The 21,700-nt window shown below is 48.6% G+C and overlaps 2 protein-coding genes across 2 annotated transcripts in view; one reads left to right on the forward strand and one right to left on the reverse strand.

Moving 5' to 3' along the window:
• Nucleotides 1-781: 781 nt before the first annotated feature.
• DDIT3 (DNA damage inducible transcript 3) lies at nt 782-14,735 on the forward strand. The gene is made up of 4 exons (XM_056858122.1): nt 782-835; nt 5,073-5,121; nt 10,227-10,385; nt 14,310-14,735. The coding sequence occupies exons 3-4, from the start codon at nt 10,245-10,247 to the stop codon at nt 14,733-14,735; spliced, it is 567 nt and encodes a 188-aa protein (XP_056714100.1). The 5' UTR covers nt 782-835; nt 5,073-5,121; nt 10,227-10,244.
• Nucleotides 14,736-15,331: 596 nt separating this feature from the next.
• Nucleotides 15,332-21,700, reverse strand: part of MARS1 (methionyl-tRNA synthetase 1) — a 31,666-nt gene continuing 25,297 nt past the window's right edge. The window contains exons 19-21 of the mRNA XM_056849356.1: nt 20,118-20,189; nt 18,929-18,955; nt 15,332-15,498 (exon numbers count right to left, since the gene is read on the reverse strand). Coding sequence (XP_056705334.1) covers nt 15,346-15,498; nt 18,929-18,955; nt 20,118-20,189 — 252 coding nt within the window. The 3' untranslated portion in view covers nt 15,332-15,345. The remainder of the gene's footprint in view (nt 15,499-18,928; nt 18,956-20,117; nt 20,190-21,700) is intronic.

Here is a 21,700-nt window from a genome sequence, read left to right on the forward strand (position 1 = left end):
TCTTGGGCTTTTTTTAAATTGAACTTTATTATTTTGTAACCATGAATGTATTAATAAGTATAAATAGATACTCTTTTGTATTTTCTTTTTTTAATTTTCTTTTTTATTATTATTGTATTTGTTTTGTTTTATGTTATAAAATAAAAATATATATAAAAAAGAAAGAAAATAACTATATTTTGAAGATTTTTAGTAGACCCTTCCTTTTAATTGGGGGGGGAGTGAAAGCACGAGGCCCCTTCTTGGGAGCTCCCCCTTCCATTTCCCTAGGGAGGCCTGTCTCTTTAATTGGGGGGGGGGAATCGTGGTGTCATCAACGCCCTCCCAAGGCTGCCTGGGCCTTTCGACGTAGCTCGGCCTCCTGTTGGCCGAGGCCTGCGCCACCCTCCCCCGTCGTCAAGGAGGGTTGCCAAGGCATTGCATCATCTTCCCCCGCATGACTCACCCACTTGTAGTCTCGTGACCCCGAAGGGAGGGGGAGTTTCGGGAGGAGTCACTTCCGGGTGCGACGCGGCAGCCGCCGCCTCGTCCTCCTCCTCCACCACCATCATCAAGTGTGCGGTGCGTCCGGGGGCGGGGCCAGAAGGGAGGCGGGCGACGCCGATTGGCCGGCCTCCAATGGCGGGGGCCGGCGGCGCCGATTGGACGGGGGTGGCGCAAGGGTTGCGTCATGCGGGGCCCGTCGGAGGGACTATCCCGGGCGGAGAGCGGCAGTTGGCAGTTGGCGCCGGCAGCAGCAGCTCTGAGGAGGACGATGAGCAGCAGCGAGAGGAGGATGAACCGCAGCCAGCGACTGGGGGGAAAGATCGCGGACGAGAAGGGGCCGCGTAGGAAGGTGCGAGCGGGGCCGGGGGGGAGGGCGCAGGCTCCGACGCCTGGGTTCCCTTTTGAGCCTATGAAAATTGGGTGGGGGGCTCAGACGCCTGGGTTCCTTGCAGTCAGTGAAAAGTGAGGGGCTGGGACGCTTGGGTTACCTTGCAGCTAATAAAATTTGGGGGGGGGGGCTGGGACGCCTGGGTTCCCTTACAGTTAATGAAAATTGGGGGGGGGGCTGGGACGCCTGGGTTCCCTTGCAGTCAATGAAAAGTGAGGGGCTCGGAGGCCTGGGTTCCCTTGCAGTTAATGAAAATTGGGGGGGGCTGGGACGCCTGGGTTCTCTTGCAGTCAGTAAAAGTGAGGGGCTCGGACGCCTGGGTTCCCTTTTGAGTCTATGAAAATTGGGTGGGGGGCTCAGTCGCCTGGGTTCTCTTGCAGTCAGTGAAAAGTGAGGGGCTCGGACGCCTGGGTTCCCTTTTGAGTCTATGAAAATTGGGGGGGGGGCTGGGATGCCTGGGTTCCCTTGCTGAATGAAAGGGAGGTGCTCGGACGCCTGGGTTCCCTTGCAGCTCATGAAAGTTGGAAGGGGGGGGGGGCTGGGACGCCTGGGTTCTCTTGAAGTCAATGAAAGTGAGGTGATCGGACGCCTGGGTTCCCTTGCAGTTAATGAAAATTGGGGGGGGGGCCTGGGACACCTGGGTTCTCTTGCAGTCAATGAAAAGTGGGGGGCTCGGACGCCTGGGTTCCCTTGCAGCTAATGAAAGTTGGAAGGGGGGCCTGGGACTCCTGGGTTCCCTTACAGTTAATGAAAATTGGGGTGGGGGGCTGGGACGCCTGGGTTCCCTTGCGGAATGAAAGTGAGGTGATCGGACACCTGGGTTCCCTTACAGTTAATGAAAATTGGGGGGGGATGCCTGGTTTCCCTTGCAGAATGAAAGTGAGGTGCTCGGACGCCTGGGTTCCCTTGCAGCTCATGAAAGTTGGAAGGGGGGGCTGGGACGCCTGGGTTCCCTTTTGAGTCTATGAAAATTGGGACGCCTGAGTTCCCTTGCAGTCAGTGAGAAGTGAAAGGCTTGGACGCCTGGGTTCCCTTGCAGTCAATGAAAAGTGCGGTGCTCGGACGCTTGGGTTCCCTTTTGAGTCTATGAAAATTGGGTGGGGGGCTCAGACGCCTGGGTTCCCTTGCAGTCAGTGAGAAGCGAGGGGCTCGGACGCCTGGGTTCCCTTGCACTTAATGAAAAGTGAAGGGTTTAGCTAGGATGCCCGGGTCACCTCCCTGCAGGAATTTGAAAGTGACCCAGTTGGATGGCTGGATTTTCAGTGTTTTGCCTTGTTCATTGAATTGCATGGGGAAAGGAGGAATTAATCGTTTGACTTCCTTCCCCCCCTTGCAGTTCTGTCTTTTTGTGAAGCACTGAGATATCACTTTATTTCTGAACTCTGTAGGAAGCAAGTAGGGATGCTATGGTGAATTTGCCCATCCCATGTACGTTCACCCAGAATTAAATCCCACTGAGGTCAATGGGACGTTTGCCTCGGTGGGCAATGCAGGGGTTTGCAGCCGTGGTGTCTTGCAGGATCGAAGGCTCTTGGGTTCCCCTCTAGTCTTCCCAAGATCTGTCCAAACTCAGCTACATGGTTTCTCTTTCCTGTCTGTACTGCTGGTTCCTTTCTCACTGTGAAGATTGCATTTCTGTGCAAATACTGCTAACCCTGGGTAGAAAGACTGTTTGGCAACCTCACTGTAAAAAACGGGATAAACTGTAGGGCGCTGGAGGATCTGTAGAACTGATGATGCTTGCGATACAGGAAGGGAACATCTCTTTAAAATTATTGTTAACTGGTAATCTGTTGAGGGAGGAAGTCAGTCGTAACAATGGAAACAGTGAAATGGAGATATCTGTTAAAGGAAAACTTTTTGAGGGCAGCCCTATAGAATAGCATTCCTGATTTGTTGGTGAGTGGTTAGGAATATGAGTTTTCTGATCCATGTCCTGAGATGCTGGAAGGCTGTTTTGTTTTGGCTTAATGCACACGGCCATTTTCTGTGATGACCAAAAAGTCTCAGCTTTTTCCTCTAGCTTAGCTTCCAGCATACAAAGTGCGTTTGGTCTTGTTTTTGTGCAGAGGAAACATTGGAAGCGCAGGTGAACTGCCTGCTATGAGGCTGTGTACTCTCCCATAGCTATCAGGTGGGTTCCTAGCAAGCGATGCTCAGAAAACCAGTGTGCTGTACTGGTCAAAGAGAAGCCTGGAGGTCCGTAGTTCAGATCCCCCTCTCTACTGTGGAAGCTTGCTGGGTGACCTTGGGCTGGCCACACACTCTCAGCCTAATGTACACCAGAGGATTGTTGTGGAGAGAAAATGGAGGACAAGAGAATGATGAAAGCTGCTTTGTGTCATCATCGAAAAACAGATTAAGCACATAAACAAAAATTTGAATTCTTTTGCAGCAAATGATTCATTAGAAACAAAATCTTCACTGACCTTGACAGGGCTGCCTTGAGGGAGGGATAAGGGGTGCCCTGCTGAAATGCCTGGCGGGAGGGATAGTTCCCCATCTCCCCGCAAAGAGTGCCAACCTCCTGCCCTGGCATTTTGCTGGCTTGGAATGGCTGTTTGCGTGGTTCCTTGGGGAGCCCTTTTTCCCCACCTGACTGCATAACAGTTCCTGGATCCCTAACTCTGCTGGTTTGTTGCATCACTCGGGGCTGATGAAAAACTTATGGCATGTCCCCTGCGTCAGCTGCATTCCTGTGGGGTTCCCCCTGATGCTGCTGGTTTGCTTGGTGACTTAGGGCAATGCCAAGGTTCAGCAATCTATTGGAGAGACCATGTGGAAGAGTTGGGTGGGTGGGTGTAGAACTTATTGTCAGTATCAGGCGTCTGTCCCTAGCATCCCATAAGCAAACTCATCCAGGCAGGTAGCTCTGAAGCTAATACTTTATTAGGAGCAAAAAGACAGATTAAAGGACTGACTGCCTACAGGCAGGTGAGGCTAGTAATGGGGAACACAGGCAGGTTACATGCTGAAGACACTACGGACTGAAAAGTTAAACATTGCTAAGCAACCTCGAGATAAGTGGTTCCCAGGAAGACGGACTAAACATTACCACAGCTGCAGAAAACAGGATGAGCGAAACTGTACACAGACGTTCATAGGCATGAGAACCAAGGACTTGACGTGTGGCCAGAACCTGGCCTGACTAATGTCAAGAGCCTTTGTTCCAGCAAAAAGGCAAAGGCCTGATACTTATATTGAGGAAACAAGAGTTACTGGTCTTTTTCGTTAAGGAGTTCTTCAATCAGTGTAGCTTTGGACCCTTCACGTCTGGTCAAAAGGCATTATCTATCCAGGGATGGACTTTTTAAAAGTTGGGTTTCAGTTCCAGCTCAGGGATGTGACGAAATGGTCACTGGATGATCTTGATCCATCTGCAGTCTCTCAGCTTAAGCTACCTATCCCGAAAGAACATTTTTGTTGATTCCAGGAGAGTAGCTGTATATGTGTTGCACTGAGCTTCCTGAAGGACAGCTGAGATGCAAATACCTTTCTCGGCCTCGCTTCTTCTGTCTATCAAATGGGGAAATTGACTTGCAAGGAGTGATAAATATAAATAAATGAAAATCGTAGGTCCCTTTGGGGGCGGGGAGGCCCTGGGAACAGCACTTCATAGTGTTAGCTGCAGCCAAAAGTGAGCATGTCCCAAAGAAACAGCCCCGTGTTAGCAAGGCTTGGTTATAGATGCTTGAGCATGCTACATTTTTAGAAAGGAGTCTTTACAAAGCATTTCGTTCTGGAACTGATTTTGCCTATTGGTGAGAAAAGGAGAGGCGATAAGGGAAAGGGTGTCAAACTCATTTGTTACCAGGGCAGGATGTGACATAAATGTCACTTGGTCAGGCAGGACCATGCCTCGCCAGCCCAGATCGAGAGTGGCGGGGTGTGTGTGACTGCCATGGCTGGCTCATGGGCTGGATAAGAGCTCTCAAGAGGCCGGATCCAGCCCACGGGCTGTATGTTTGACACCCCTGAGACCTTATGATATGTGAATGTGTCCGAATTCTCTTATGAGTGCCAGAAGCTAAAAACAAAAGCTGATGGAAACAGTGCAGACCAACTGGTAGAAAGAGGGAGGGGTGTATGTTCCGCAGCCCTATTCTGACCTCTGTTCCTGTGGGGTGGGTAGGAAGGCAGATCAGACCCTTTGGTACAGATCATAATAGTTGCTCTTCTTTTCTCCCCCTCCCTGCAGCTTCGAATGAAGACGCGCGTCCTAATACATCATCACACTTGAAAGCGAGGTAAGAATGTGGGGGGGGGGGGGTAGAAGCTTGGATTATCCAGAACACTGTTTGAGTGCTGTGTAGGTGAAATGTATAAATGTACGAACCATCAGATTTGGGCTGCAATTCTGGGCCCATCCAGCAGAAAAGCCCATTGAACAATGTGGATTTTACTCTTGAATAAACATGCCCAGTACATGTGGTTTGACTGCAGCTGTGCTAATATAAACAGCTGCGGTTCTTGAACCAAACAGAAGGGTGTACCCTGGAATATCTTTGTATATTTTTGTGGAATGTGATGGGTGGGGGGTCTCATTCCTGTATAACTGCAACAGATTGTTTAGTGTTGCTTGGCCTCTGTTGGGGTCAGCGTGACACTGACTGCCCCCCGCTTCTGCCATAAGTAGAAACGGTTAATTGAAAAATCCGGTTTAAAAGTTGCATGCTTTCAGGCCGTAACAAGCTGCTGCTTTTTTTGGGGGGGGAAGTCATTTTCATATTTGCGTTTTCAAGGGAATCTTTTTTGTAGCAGCTCCTCTGCTGTGGAACTTCCATGCATTGCAAAGGATTGTGTGGTATGGCCTCGGGCGCACATTTACCCCTTGTAGGGCGGTGGCCAGGCCTGCTGGGCCTCATTGCTACACGGGATGAGCTGAGTGGATGGCCTAGAGCACAGCTGACATTCGCTGGTAGCTTTTTGTTGATAGGGAAGTTCAGTAATGGCAGGCAAGTTCTTGTCTTTGGAAGGGGGCGGGTTGTCTGCCATTTTTGATCTTAGGGGAGGGGCCGTGACTCAGTGGTGGAGCCTCTGCTTGGCATGCAGAAGGTCCCAGGTTCAATCCCCAGCATCCCCAGTTAGAAGGACTAGGCAAGGAGGTGATGTGAAAGTCCTCAGCCTGAGACCCTGGAGAGCCGCTGCCAGTCTGAGTAGACAATACTGACTTCGATGGACCAAAGGTTCAAAGCAGCAGGTTAGGGTGCTTACCCGTTGATAAACAGACTGGTACATAGATATGCTAGTGGGAAGCTTGAAAGCAGGGGAATTTTCTTTTCAAAACTCGCCCAGGCCACTGTCGGCGGGACAGTTCGTACCTTGAAAGGTCACTGACTTTCCCTGAGAGACAAAACTCTGAAGCCGAACCCTGTTGGGAGTTGTGGGCCCTGGCAAGGGACAGACTGACTGCTGCGGTATTCTCTGGAAACCATCCTGGGGCTGTGAAAAAACACAACTGTCGCGTGATGGTTGTCTGACAGCATGACTGGCATTGTGGGTTCCTGTGTGGCTGCCCCAGGGAGTTGTCTGCCTTTGGCTGAGGAGAGCCTTCGTGGCAGTACATGAAATCGCTCAGCAAGGGCTTCAGCGAGCTGGCGATAAGCTCTCCGCTCCAGGCGTGTCCTGGCTTGCCTCAAGGCCGCAGAAAAAGGAAAGGCTGGCAGTGACAGGAATGCCTGGCTGGCACTCCCGCCTGTCTTATGACTATGACTCACCTCTTATTTCTAACAGGAGGCCCTTCCGAAGGGGAGAGCCCTCCCCCTAATCTTTGCCAGGCCCTAGCCAAAGCCTGGACTGCCTTCATCAGCTTCCTCTGTGCAGGATATCATGTCCCTTAAGAGATGGTATAGATTTCCCAGCTGTGCAGAAAAATCGCTTCATCCTGCTTTGATGTTTGTGGGGTTTTGTAAATTTTATGTTTTATTTATACTTTGCATTTTTAAGCTAGGCTCTGTGCAGGTAACAATATTAAAACAGTAAAAGCCATAATTCTTGTACATTAAAACCAATAAATATAACTATAAAGGTAAAGGTCCCCCGTGCAAGCACTGGGTCATTCCTGACCCATGGGGTGACGTCACATCCCGACGTTTACTAAGCAGACTTTGTTTTTACGGGGTGGTTTGCCAGTGCCGTCCCCAGTCATCTTCCCTTTACCCCCAGCAAGCTGGGAACTCATTTTACCGACCTCAGAAGGATGGAAGGCTGAGTCAACCTTGAGTCGGCTACCTGGAACCAATATAACTATGCTAACCAATATAAACGCCTCCTCCCAAAAAGGCAGATGGCATTCAGTTAGGAAAGTAACCACTGAGGGTTCAGCAGTCAGGCAGTTTCTCCCCCCGCCCCAAGTTCATAAGAGGGACAGAATAACAGAGGGGGGAAGGTAGGGAGACCAGCACAGATGACATCGGCACCTGTCCTCGGTTGTAGGCCTGGCGGAACAACTCCGTCTTACAGGCCCTGCGGAACTAGGTCCTGCAGGGCCCTGATGTTACTGGGAAGGGAGTTCCACCAGGCCACAACCAGGGCCGAAAATTTTAATTTAAAAAATCCCTACTCTGTTCAGGGACAGATCCCAAAGATAGCATACTTACGCAGCAAACTGTAAGTGTCCTTTTGAAGTCTTACTGTGTTCACTTGCCTAAGTATGTATAGAACTTGTGAACTTGGTGTGCTTGAGTTTTAAGGGGTGAATGCATACTAGTCTCCCCCCACCCACCCAAGACATTAGGAGCAGTTATTGCTTTGAAATAAACAGGTGCTTTGAGGAGCCCGGGAGGAGTTTTCCCAGACAGCTGGTGAAGTTTCATATTGGCGAGCTCGTGTTTCCTCCGGATCTATGCAAAATCACTTCAAAGAATGATGCATGAGAGCAAAGCTGATGTCTGTAGCAGGCTGCTTTGCCCTTCGCTCAGTTCTCTGGTTAAATGCCCTGAAGCACCCATCTTGGTGAACCCACCCTCGTTGCCCGTGCCATTCAAGAGAGGGGAGATGGCTCACAATGCTGGGTTGGAACCCAATGACATTTCCCACTAATGGAGGACGGGGCCAATTTCTGTTGATTCGGATCCCCTATTAGCCCTTCATTCTGTTCTTGGGGGGTCCCCCCAGAGCAGCATTTGGGGGCAGTCAGGGAGCCGCAGTGGGAGTGGGGTGGGAGGCAGGGAAGTCCTGTTCTACTTGCGGAAGTGTCTTGTGTGTGTGTTAAGTGCCGTCAAGTCGTTTCTGACTCATGGTGACTCTATGAATCAATGTCCTCCAAAGTGTCCTATCCTTAACAGCCTTGCTCAGATCTTGCAAATTGAGGGCCGTGGCTTCCTTTATAGAGTCAATCCATCTCTTGTTGGGTCTTCCTCTTTTCCTGCTGCCTTTGACTTTTCCTAGCATGATTGTCTTTTTCAGTGACTCTTGTCTTCTCATAATATGTCCAAAGTACGACAGCCAGGTTAGCCGAAATGGATCCAGTCTCTCATTTTGCCGGGATGTTTGCCTTGATATGTATTCTCCCCCCCCCCCCATCACGTCTTGCTCCTTGAATAAACTGGTTTATGTTTTTATTCTGCTGGGCTGATGCTGGTTCTGTTAGTAAGAGATCATTTGGTTGGCTGAGAGGAGGTGTAACTATCTGTTTAAAAAAAAATAAACGCTGTCCTGTTTCTTGATGCACCTGCGTTTTCTTCCATAACACAGCCTGGCTGTCTGTTAACCATGATGGCAGAATCGCTGCCCTTCTCTGTGGACACCCCAGTGCCCAGCTGGGAGCTGGAGGCCTGGTACAAGGACTTGCAGGAAGTGCTATCCTTGGATGTCACCAACAGGACAGCCCCCCCTGTAGGGGGAGACGAGCAGGTGAGTAAAGTGGGGGGTGGGGGCATGAACTGTCTGAATCTTCTGCGGTTGTGTAAAGAGGTTGCACTCATAATCTTAGGCAAACTTGCCCCCAAGTTGTTTCTCCCCCTGTATTCTGCAGTGCTTGTCATCTTGAAATTCCCCGAAGGATTCCTATATTGAACGCATGAAGCTGCCTTCCCCACCCTGCCCCATATTATAAGCATGAGCACATGAATCTGCCTTTTACTGAATCAGACCCTTGGTCCATCAAAGTCAGTATTGTCTACTCTGACCACCAGCGGCTCTCCAGGGTCTCAGCCAGGGGTCTTTCACATCACCTACTTGCCTAGTCCCTTTAACTGGAGACATCGGGGATTGAACCTGGGACCTTCTGCATTCCAAAGGGGCACATTACATTCCAGCAGCACTCAAACTTTATCAGGCGAAAACCCTAGCACAAATGCTATATGGAACACAACTCAATTCTTCACCCTCTAGTCATACTCCCATTGGACGTGTGCAATCTAAGTTCCTTAGAGCTGCCCTGCAATTGCCAAGATGTGTTCCAAATGCTCTGATACGTTTAGAAACTGGCATGATGAAGGTCGAGGCAAGGATTGTCCTGTCCTCAATCTCTCTCTGATTGAAAATTAACTTCAACCTTAATGGTCTTCTCCCACTGATCCTTTGTGACTCCTTTAGATCCAGATGGGTGATAGCCATCAACGTCAAATTAAACAACTTGGGTTTTACACCCCTAGCTTTATTTCAGTTAGGGTGGGAACAAGCTAAGTTAATTATATCCCAAAGGAACAAAGACATCGAGAGACAAACAGATCTAGCAAGGGCGCCTCTATTCACTGCGCCCCTCCATACTAAATACATCCTAGCACCAGCAGCCTATCTCCACTATTTAGAGATAAATAATTACAGAAGGGCCTTTACCCTGGCCAGATGTGCAGCCTTACCATCTGCTTTGCTTGAGGGGAAATATAAGAAGACACCCTGGGAAGAGAGATTCTGCCCCTGCAAATCCGGGGACTTAGAAACTGTTGAGCATGCCCTCCTGAACTGCAGTTTCTATACATTACCCCATTCAAAGTTTATTGAGCCCCTCTTATCGGGATTGAGACATGACAGGGCAGGTGAAAGGTTTGAGATGCTCCTACAAGGGGGTAATCCTTCAACCACTCTTCAGTTTGCGAAATTTTGTTTAGCAGCAATGGAAATTCGTCGCCTTAGAACAGCGCAATTGACAGATGTGCCCCAGCTGTAATTCTTTTTTTAAATGTTTTAAAAATGTTTTAAGACTAGGACTGTAATTCTTTGATTGTAAGAATCTATTAGTCCATGCTTTCCGTTTTATCATGTTTTGACTGGCTAAGTGCCGCAAATAAATTATCTATCTAGTAAGAGATCATCTGGTTGGCTGAGAGGATGTGTAACTATCTGTTTTTTTAAAAAAATAAACGCTGTCCTGTTTCTTGATGCACCTGTGTTTTCTTCTATAACACAGCCTGGCTGTCTGTTAACCATGATGGCAGAATCGCTGCCCTTCTCTATGGACACCCCAGTGCCCAGCTGGGAGCTGGAGGCCTGGTACAAGGACTTGCAGGAAGTGCTATCCTTGGATGTCACCAACAGGACAGCCCCCCCTGTAGGGGGAGACGAGCAGGTGAGTAAAGTGGGGGGTGGGGGCATGAACTGTCTGAATCTTCTGCGGTTGTGTAGAGAGGTTGCACTCAAAATCTTAGGCAAACTTGCCCCCAAGTTGTTTCTCCCCCTGTATTCTGCAGTGCTTGTCATCTTGAAGTTTCCTGAAGAATTCCTATATTGAACACATGAAGCTGCCTTCCCCACCCTGCCCCATATTATAAGCATGAACACATGAATCTGCCTTTTACTGAATCAGACCCTTGGTCCATCAAAGTCAGTATTGCCTACTCTGACCACCAGCGGCTCTCCAGGGTCTCAGCCAGGGGTCTTTCACATCACCTACTTGCCTAGTCCCTTTAACTGGAGACGTCGGGGATTGAACCTGGGACCTTCTGCATGCCAAGCAGATGCTCTGCCACTGAGCCACAGCCCCCATCTATAGATGCTCCATAGATGAAGGCTGCTCGTAGTGGCTTCTTTTGCTTATGTGACATTTCAACCTAACAATCTTGTTTTTTTTCCCTAGCATGCACTACTATAGGCTACGACCTTCCTTTTAGTTTGTCAAAATCCTAGGTTTTTTTGTTTTTGTTTTTTGCTCTTAAGTCACAGCAGACTTATGGCCGACTTAGGGTTTTCAAGGCAAGAGATGTTCAGAGGTGGTTTGCCATTGCCAGCTCTACGTCATGACCCTGGTAGTCCTTGGAGGTCTCCCATCCAAATTCTAACCAGGGTCAACAATTCTTGGCTTCTGAGATCTGAAGAGTTCAGGGTAGCCTGGGCTATCCAGCTCAGGTCCCAGTATGTGTAGAGATGCTTGATTTTTTTTTTAAAGGAGCACATTATCATTCCACTCAGCTTCATCTGTTTTGCCCTTCCACTCAGCTTCAGCTCAACACCCCTGGATAATTCTTTTTAAAGTGAGTTTTACTTTAAAAAATCTTTGGTAGTCAAAAATCTTTGGTAGCATCCTTCAGGCTTCAAGATGTTATAGGGTTTTCCACCAAAAAACATGTCCATTTGTATTGGTGAAATCTATGTTATGATCATACAAAGCCTGAAACTGACTCACTATGGGTGGTACTAAAAATGGACGGGGATGTAGAGCACGCTACTCTCAACCCCGTTGTTCTTGATTGAGGCTTTAACCACCTAATTCACAGCACCGCGAGCAAGCATAGTTCAACTGACCCTGTTTCCCAATGGTACTGGTGGAAAAAAGAGACACAAAGTCTTATGCCCCACACAGGCAGAAAAGTCCTTACTTCATTTTCTTTCTTAAAAATATAGCAGCAGTCTTAATGCTTTGTTCTGGAAGAGCCACACTAGGGAATCAGTTCAGCACCTTTATGCCCCCTTCATTAATGGGAAATCTGGTGGCACCCTTTATTACACATGGGACAGGGCTAGAAGTATTTATTACACATGGCACTGGGCTAGAATTAAGTCCTTAAAAGCCTTGCCTGCTCACTAGCCTTTAATGCAGGGATGCTTCCCATCGTCACCCCCACCGACTGCTTTGAGGCTTCCTTTCCTTCAAGGCTGCCCTTTCCGCCTGTGAGAGGACGCCTCGCTCTCCCCACATGTTTTGCCCGTGTTTTTCAGATGCTGTTTTAGCCAGAATCTGGAAAATGTGGGCAAAACACATGGGGAGGGCGAGGCAATCTCTGACAGGCAGGAAAGGTGTGCATAAGCAGAAGGAAGCCCCAAAGCAGTCGGCGGGGCTGACCGCGGGGAAACGTCCCTGCATCAAAGGCCACCGTTTGAAGGATGTTAAGCAGGAAAAAGGTTAACTGCCCCCTGAATCTGAGCAGGAACAGGCTGCCCAGTTACGACTGATAAGCCTGAATTGCAAGCATGCATACAGAAAATGTTAATTGTGTCTGCTTGGTTGGAATGTTGACTTCTGAAGAGACTGGCACCCATTGTCTCTTCTCTGGAGGGAAGGGGTGGTAGTGGAATTAGGCTGCTTCTTTTTTTTTTGCAAGCACTGAATGAGAGATGGCTGTCTTTCCGTATAACATTCCCTATTTGACAGCAGGCACACCGCTACTGAAGCAGTATAAGAGACCAATGCAAGGCCGAGAGGGTTTCAAGTGTGTGTGTGTGGGGGGGGGTGAGAACCAGATGAACACTGAAGACCATCTGTCTTTAAATTGGGAACATGTGCAATTAAAAATTAAACCCCTGAGGTTGTAGAGCGTCAACACATGCGCTTTCTTCTCCCTCACCCTAAGCGCAGATGCGTTCCTTGAAGGGAATAGGAAACAGTTCACTATCTAAAAGAACTGCTGAGGAGCTTATAGGCAGGATTGCTCGCTATTTTAAAAAGTCAGTATCTTGCTATTGGTGCACAAACCTTAAAAAGGTAAAGGTCCCCTGTGCAAGCACTGGGTCGTTCCTGACCCATGGGGTGACATCACATCCTGACGTTTCCTAGGCAGACTTTGTTTACAGAGTGGTTTGCCAGTGCCTTCCCCAGTCATCTTCCCTTTACCCCCAGCAAGCTGGGTACTCATTTTATAGACCTCGAAAGGATGGAAGGCTGAGTCAACCTTGAGCCGGCTACCTGAAACCGACTTCCGTTGGGATCAAACTCAGGTCGTGAGCAGAGCTTGAACTGCAGTACTGCAGCTTACCACTCTGTGCGATGGGGCTCCTTATAAACCTTATCTCAAGATTTAAAATTTTTTTTAATTACATGCATGAAACATTGAAACAATATGGCAAGGGTAAAAAGAAGAGTTGGTTTTTATATGCCCACTTTCTCTACCACTTAAGGAAGAATCAACCTGGCTTACAATCACCTTCCCCTCCCCACAACAGAAGTAGGTGGGGCTGGGAGAGCTGTGACTAGCCCAAGGTCACCCAGCTGGCTTTCTGTGGAGGAGAAGTGCACACTCCATCCTGGTCCAGCACTGGAGTTTCCCTCAGAACAGGAAGCTGCTTTTTTTTTGGAACCCTACCACTATCAAGGCCACCACATCGGTATCCAGAGAGCCAGCATGGCGTAGCGGTTAAGAGCAGCAGTTTGGAGCTGTGGACTCTGATCTGAAGAACCGGGTTCGATTCCCCACTCTTCCACATGAGTGGCGGACTCTTAATCTGGTGAACTGGGTTGGTTTCCCCCACTCCTCCACATGAAGCTAGCTGAGCTTGGGCTAGTCACAGCTCTCTCAGCCCCACCTACCTCACAGGGTGTCTGCTGTGTTGGGGAAGGCGATTGTAAGGCAGTTTGATTCTTATGTGGTAGAGAAAGTTGGCATATAAAAACCAACTCTTCTTCTATCCCACCTTTCTTTTGAACGGATTTAAGGTGGTAGACCTGAGGCCGTTCACACTTTATCACGACCAGCTGAGGATGAGCAGATTCCTGCAGCTGTGTCCTGTTTGAGATTCAGTCCCTCAGTACTGCTGGAGGTTCACTCTGAAGATCTGGCAGAGTCCAGCTTTTTGAGCAAAATCCCAGGCCAGGAGAAGGAAGGGTTTTCCAAGCCCAGAAGTGAGGTGGGTACTAAAAAAATAGGAGCTCAATAGGAGCCCCGTGGCGCAGAGTGGTAAGCTGCAGTACTGCAGTCCAAGCTCTGCTCACGACCTGAGTTCAATCCCAACGGAAGTAGGTTTCAGGTAGCCGGTTCAAGGTTGATGCAGCCTTCCATCCTTCCAAGGTCGGTAAAATGAGTACCCAGCTTGCTGGGGGTAAAGGGAAGATGACTGGGGAAGGCACTGGCAAACCACCCCGAAAACAAAGTCTGCCTAGTAAACGGCGGGCTGTGATATCACCCCATGGGTCAGGAACGACCCGGTGCTTGCACAGGGGACCTTTACCTTTTTAACTTGCTCAAGTGTCCATGATAAGCTCTTTTTGAAGGTCTTAATGCTTTCTCCATCAACACATGGTGTACCTCTTGACCTCAGCCATGCTCCGTTTTCCTTACAGAAGGAGTTTAACGAGGCTGACGGTTCCACCCTGCTGTGGAGCTTAGAGGCCTCAAGTCCCCTGGAGCCCGGCAGTAGTGAGGCGGACGGAAGCTACGAGCTGGACCCCGACATCACAGCCGAACTTCCTGAACTGCTAGGCGAGGAGCCGGCAGGAGCTGCCGAGTCGGACTGCAGCCACAGTTCCCCGGCCCAGACCGGCACAGACGACGACGAGGGGGTGCCTTCCGGCCGGAAGAGAAAGCGGAGCGGGCAGCCTCAGGGTGGCAAGAGGCAGCGAGGCAGAGAGCGGGAGCAGGAGAACGAGCGCAGGGTGGCGGAGCTGACGGCCCACAATCAGCATCTCCAGGAGGAAATAGAGCGGCTGAGCGTGGAGGTGGAGGCCACCAGGGCGGCGCTCATCCAGCGGATGGTGAACCTAAAGAGCTAACGGGGGTGCGGAACTTCCCGTCGGGACTAGAACCGGCGCCTCCCTTTGCCCGTGGAGAATGAACTAAGTGAGCTTAAGATTTTGCCATTAAGCAAACTAGGCATCTGTAAACTTGATTCAACTGGTTGAGGCCAGATTTTATCTACACAATATCAGTTTACTTTGGACTCTGATGAATTGCTTTATACCTTGGGTTTAATGGGCCTGCTTTACAGAACCACAAAGTGATTGAAGATCACATGTGACGAATAACGACGCTTTTGTTTGTTCTGACCCACCAGATTTGACGAACTGGGTGCCCACAGGCCTAAAAACCAACTGGACCACTCTATTAACTACCTGCTTTTTGCCTGGGGGTGAGGGGAAGGACTTGCATGTACATCTGCATACAATAATAACTTTTGTACTAACGCTTGTATACTTAACCAATAAAATATTTATTTCTCACCAGGTAAACCTCAAAGGGCGCTGACCCAGCCTGTCCCACATATTACAAAATAGGAGAAGGGGACACACATCAAAAACAGCACAATGGTGTTGAACTCCCCGGGGGGTACTTAAATACAGGGCAAAAAGGGCCTAAATCTCTTGTGAGAAGCTCCACGCAAACTCATTTTTTCACTTTTCCCTTGGGGGCCTGAGGGGCAGGGTTCTTTCCTTCTGCCAAGCAGAGCTGCTTCTGCAGTTGTGTTAACTTTGAAGATGCAGCATCAGTCTGTTTCTTCTCTCCTTTTTGGGCTTTCAGCTGCTGCACGTAGTTATCCTAGACCAAAGGGAGGCGGGGTTAGTATTTGGCAGGTGGAGACAAATTCAGAAACCTTAAAAGTGAAAAAGCTGTGCACTGGACGATCTGGGCAGCTTATAGGATGTGGTGGTGGAAAATGCTGTCAAGTCACAGCTGACTTACTGCGACCCCGTAAAATTTTCAAGGCAAGAGACCTTTGGAGGTGGTTTGCCAACGCCTGCCTTCTGGTGGGCTGAGAAAGGTTGGAGAGGACCTTGGACTGGCCCAAGGTCACCCAGCAGGCTTCAAGTGAAGGAGTGGGGAATCGAACCCGGTGCTCCAGATCAGAGTCCGCTGCTCTTAACCACTACACCCTGCTGGCTCTGAAGCTTATAGGATAAGCTATGCAATCCCTATGGGCTGGGACAGGGCCTCTTTACAACTACTCACCCTGCCAGGACTTCAGTTTCTTTGCCCTACATCTCTTCCTCCAAGTTTCCACAGCTTTTGTACTAAGCAATCTACGTTCCTTCCAAAGAGCAGCACAAAACCTTCTGCCCCGTGGTTTTCCTCACCCCTCCCTGCTCCTTATGTGTTCTTCCTGCCAGCCCACTTTGTCGTAAGCCTGTCTCGATCCCTCTAGCTATCCTATCTGTGCTCTGCTTCTTCTCAGGCCTTATTCACACCACCCTAACCTTCTACTTCAGCAGCAGCCCAGGAGGGTAATCCTGGAATGGGTCACTTCTCCCACCTACTCCAGAAGCAGTAAATTGATTAACAGCAGCACCTACTAATTCCCCGCCCTGAAGGGGGATGGTTTTCCCAGCTCAATTGGTCCAAATCTGTTACAGAACCTACAATTTTCTAATGTTCTGCTGCTGACAGTTTCTTCCTTAGTAGCTATGGCTGCTTCAGGAACATAGGATTCACTTCCTTTACATGGGGAACAAATTTTGTTCAACACCTGTAGCAGTCCGAAGAACGGTACACTCCGTCTATTGGGGATGGTCGTCCTCTTCCACCGAGCGCACAGCTTCGGGAGGGACGCACATGGAGCGGTGAGGGAGGTAGGGGACACCCACTAGCCAGCCAGATCAGCCGAATCAACCCTGGCGATCAATGGGGTGACAGATGTCACAGCCAGATCGCCCTCACATCCACCTGTAGCAGTCAAGGTTTTTTGTCCCAGCAGGGGTGTGAGATTTTTGGCTGATTTCCTATTTATGTTGTCCCTGGGATTCCCTGTACCCTAGAAGAGCAGTATTTTAGGGGGTATTTCAGGCTAGGCTGGTGGAAGTTTTAGAGGGGATTCAGTGCATTGGCCGTAGTTGGAAACAGACAGTGGAAATGAAGAGGAGAAAATGGATTGTGTATAAACATTAGGGGGTTAGGCAAAGCCCAGATTCCTTCTAGTTGAACAACTGTGCAGAAGAGAGCCAGCGTGGTAGAGTGGCTAAGAGTGGTGGACTCTGATCTGAAGAACCGGGTTCCTCCACATGAAGCCAGCTTGGTGACCTTGGGCTAGTCAGACTCTCTCAGCCCCACCTACCTCACAGGGTGATGTTGTGGGTAGGGAAGGTGATTGTAAGCCGGTTTGATTCTTCCTTAAGTGGTAGAGAAAGTCAGCATATAAAAACCAACTCTTCTTTTTCAGAATGTCAGTGGTCCTAGCTAGACTACACAGCATCTCAGATTTTCTAGAAGTTTGTTAGATGAGCTAGATTTAGTGTAGTACCACTATACAGCTGCCAGCTTGGCTGGAGTCACTTCCACCATACAATGGAGTGGTACACAGTGCCCGCTTAAGGGTTTTAGGGGCCCTAGGTGGGCCATGACTTTACAGCCGCTGCAACACAGGTGCACGTGGAGCCGGGCAGGGAAGGAGCCACAGCTTTTGCTGCTATTAGGGCAGCGTGAGGTCATTAGCAACCTGTTCTTCCTCCCTCTGTTGGGTGGTGGGGCCCAGGGTAGGGGAAAGCAGGCAGGCCATATGCGCATGCTGTGGATCGTGTACACGAGTGGCGAGGCCGGGGCTGGGCTGATGGTGCCACTTGCGGATAATCTGACCCCTGGCTGGGATCTGCCCAGAGCCCTGGTCCACCTAGTGGACAAGTGCAGTAAAGGGACAGTTCTGAACAGACTCACCTGCTTGGCTGCTACTTCTTGGATCACCTTCACTCCTTTTTCTGCTACTGCTACAGTTTTTTGCTTTAAGAGGAAGGGGAAAGTACATATAATGAACAAGTTTCCTAAAAGTTAAATCCTTCACAACTAGGCTGGGAGGGGTAAACTAGCATACAGCGCTAAAATAAATCTTGGATAATGCCCTCCTGCTGATAAAAGGAATCATAGAATTTTAACAAGTCCTAGATGTCCTCAATAAGATTTGTCAGCGGGGACAAATCTGGAATGGCATTATCTGCGGGACGTGCTCCCCTTTCAGAGGATGCCACCACAGCAGACCTTAATCCATTACTCATCTAGTTTCCTCTTTGCGTTGGAAAAAAGGATTCATTTCAGCAGACCTCTAGGTAGTAACTCTGGCAGTTTGTTTTAAAATATTTAAATATCTATTTCTGGAGTGTGATCACTAAGGGGCTATTGCCTTCATGTCTCCACTGGGACTCAACTACAATTTTATACAGGACATGTATGGACCAAAAACAGTAGAAATATACAAGCATAGAAAAGCAAACAGGATGGCTGGATTCAGAACAGCTTTTCTGAAGGTACAAGGACTAATGTCTGCATAGCTTAGCTTTTGCAGCACCTTAAAATGCCCCTCAAATCCTGCTCCTAGGGGGCCATGAATACCCCTCTCCTCCATGAACATTTCTACTCCCCTCTTAAAGCCTTTCAAGTTGGCAGTCATCACATCCTGGGGCAGGGAGTTCCACAATTTAACTATGTGTTGTGTGAAGGATAACTGGATTTGACATGTGGCATCTCCCCCCAAAAGATGGTCATCACTGTCCTATTAAGTTAAATAATTAGCAGTGTCCCATCATTGAATGTTAGTTATCCTGGTTAAGTAAACTGTAGATAAATCTATTTCGTGGAGGAAGGAAATGTGCAGATGTGTCCCAACACACAAGTATCTAGACTGAGGGTTCTCAACGTGGCATCAAGTGATTTTAGAAAGTGGATGGGGCCAGGTGGGGCTTTTGCCCAGCAAGGCTTCTGATTGGCTGTGCAGATTTTAAAAACTTGCTTTGGCAGCAGCTGCCACAGCACAAGGATCTTCCCAGCGCGACTGAAGGTAGGCTGCAGCAGCCATTTCGTGACTGGCTCCACCTCCTGCAGCGGCCATTTTGTGGCAGAGCACACCACACTGTGTCAGGTTTCCAAAGGTGCCCGCAGGTTGGAAAAAGTTGGGGAACCCCTGGTCTAGACCCAGAGGGAAGGCCCCGTAGTCCTGAGGAAACCCACAACGAGCAGGAAGGTTTACAGGAAAACAGCCAAGTTTTACCTTTGGCTTCAACAGGAAGTCTTCAAGCTGGACAAGGATAAAAGGGAACGAGGCAAGACCCACGAGGAAAAGGAGGAGGTATAGGAGAGAGACAAGCAGTTAGGCGCTACGGCAGAGAAGAGGATTTTGCATGTAGCCTAGGCTACGATAAACCAAGACACACAAAAAGAGAGCCAAGGAGAAGGTCGGATTTCTTGCTAAGGGCTTGGCCTGTCGGAATTCATCCATGTCAGGCCAGCAAAAAGGTCAGCGACAGGTTAGATATATTAACCTATACAATATATACATTGTATGTAATATATTAACCCATCCTGAGTCTCATCAACGAAAGCTGGCTATAAATAAAGTAAATCTACCAAGCAAGGCATACATAGGAAGTATCAGAGATGTGTCAAGCAGTGATATCTACACTGGGAAGTCTACAGCCCAGGAGTCAGGGAAGGGGAAGGGCCATCGCTCAGTGGTAGAGCATCTGCTTGGCATGCAGAAGATCCCAGGTTCAATCCACGGCATCTCCAGTTAAAGGGACTAGTCAAGTAGGTGATGTGAAAGGACCCTGGAGAGTCGCTGGTGGTCAGAGTAGACAACACTGACTTTGATGTACCAAGGATCTGATTCAGTATAAGGCAGCTTCATGTGTTCATGCTTATAATATGGGGCAGGGTGGGCAAAGCAGCCACATCCTCCCCACCTGGTGGGTTTTTGAGCGCTTTGCTTAACTGTCCTACACAGGGCAGAGGATCCTCCAGGTCCTGATTTTGTGTCTAATAGTATCCTACAACTGTTCCCTCTTCCTATACAAATACAGAAACACTATTTTTAGTAACTGGGGGGAGGGAGAAAGAAGGGCTTTCAGGAACGGTGCAAGGAGCCCGTTGCACCAAGGTTGAACACATGAACACAGGATGCTGCCTTATACTGAATCAGACAGAACTTTGGTCCATCAAAGTCAGTATTGTCCACTCAGACCGGAAGCGGCTCTCCAGGGTCTCAGGAAGAGGTCTTTCACATCACCTACCTGCCCAGTCCCTTTAACTGGGGATGCCGAGGATTGAAACTGGAACCTTCTGCATGCCAAGCAGAGGCTCTACCACTGAGCCATGGTCCCTCCCAAGGTTAACTGTTCTCCACCAGCCGTATAAGATTCTTGAAAAGCCCAATGTGCATCCGCTGAGCAACACCTCCTTACCTGGCCACCGCCAAAGCGCTTCCGCAGGTTTTCTATTTGTTCGCTCTCCAGCTTCTGGAAGAGGGGGGTCACCTGATGGGAATTTAAAAAAGAGTAATGGGAGCAATCCATGGCGTACTTTGCCGAGGCGTTCAGTATGTACAGGGCTCTACGCATTCAATACGTTTACCACGCAAGCACAGGGTTCAGTGTGCTGAGTATTCTAATAAATCCAGCTCACTCCGCCCATTTCTCTTTTCAAAGTTTTCTCAGGGTTACAGATAGTTTTGGAACTGGGTGGGCATATAAAGGTCTGCTGTAAAGCAGTGGTTCCCAAACTTTTCGGGCCACTGCCCCTTTGGTTCCACAAACTCAACCCCAGTGTCCCCATCCTGTAAAAAGCATCATTCACAATAGGGGTTTGCATGACTCACTAAAGATAATAACAATTAAGTTTCAAAACAGTCACAATTAGTTGCACATCTATTCAAAATCAAATTAAAACTCTTTAGTTGAAATTTATTCAACAAAACTGATGAACTTGATCCAGTGGTACCAGCTTTTCAAAGTCTAGAAGAAAATTCTGATCAATTCCACCAGATTTGCCAGCATGATGCCATAGCTCGATCTATTGTAAATGAGTGAACAACACAGTTGGAGGGGCCCATCTCTAGTGCCCCCCTGCTGCCCCTTTGCCTCTTAGTGCCCCCCTAGGTAATCCCACTGTCCCCCAGCGGGTGGTACTGCCCACTCTGGGAACCACTGCTGTAAAGTAATAACCTGAATAGAAGCCACACAATATAGGATGTAAAAAAATTGACGTTTTGAGTATCAGTTGGCAGATTTTAATTCTGTCCAATGAAGGTATATTGATGAGTAGTTTTTTCCCTCTTTTCCCCCCCACCTTCTATTCAGGTTATTACATTACAGCATACTTGTATATGTATTTCAGGATGTGTTTCTAAAATATGTAAATATATATATGACCACTGAAGAAGGCCACGTAGGCCAAAACGCGTTTGGGTTATTCATTGGTCATGCATATTTTGGTCATTTATATTTACTTTTTATCATCAACTGTGTGGGAAAATTAGCAACTATTTTTATATATCCTTTTAATTGATCAGCCTGTATATTTAAGGCCCAGTGTTTTTAATTTAGTGTACACTGCATGATAGGAGCCCCGTGGCGAAGAGTGGTAAGCTGAAGTACTGCAGTCAAAAGCTCTGCCCACCACCTGAGTTCGATCCCGACGGAAGTGGGTTTCAGATAGCTGGCTCAAGGTGGACTCAGCCTTCCGTCCTTCCGAGGTCGGTAAAATTAGGACCCAGCTTGCTGGGGGTAAAGAGAAGATGACTGGGGAAGGCACTAGCAAACCACCCAGTAAAAACAAAGTCTGCCTAGTAAACGTCGGGATGTGACGTCACCCCTTGGGTCAGGAACGACCCGTTGCTTGCACAGGGGACCTTCACCTTTTACTACCCTGCTTAATAAATAATATCAGTATTTTGTTATATTTTCAGCTTAACTTTTAGGTTGTTTGTCTTTCGCTGTGCGAAATGGGACACTAAACGATGGACCAATGGTTTGACCCTGCAAGACTG

The sequence above is a fragment of the Euleptes europaea genome, chromosome 1 (assembly GCF_029931775.1).
Source record: "Euleptes europaea isolate rEulEur1 chromosome 1, rEulEur1.hap1, whole genome shotgun sequence".
In the NCBI taxonomy this organism is placed as follows: Eukaryota; Metazoa; Chordata; class Lepidosauria; order Squamata; family Sphaerodactylidae; genus Euleptes; species Euleptes europaea.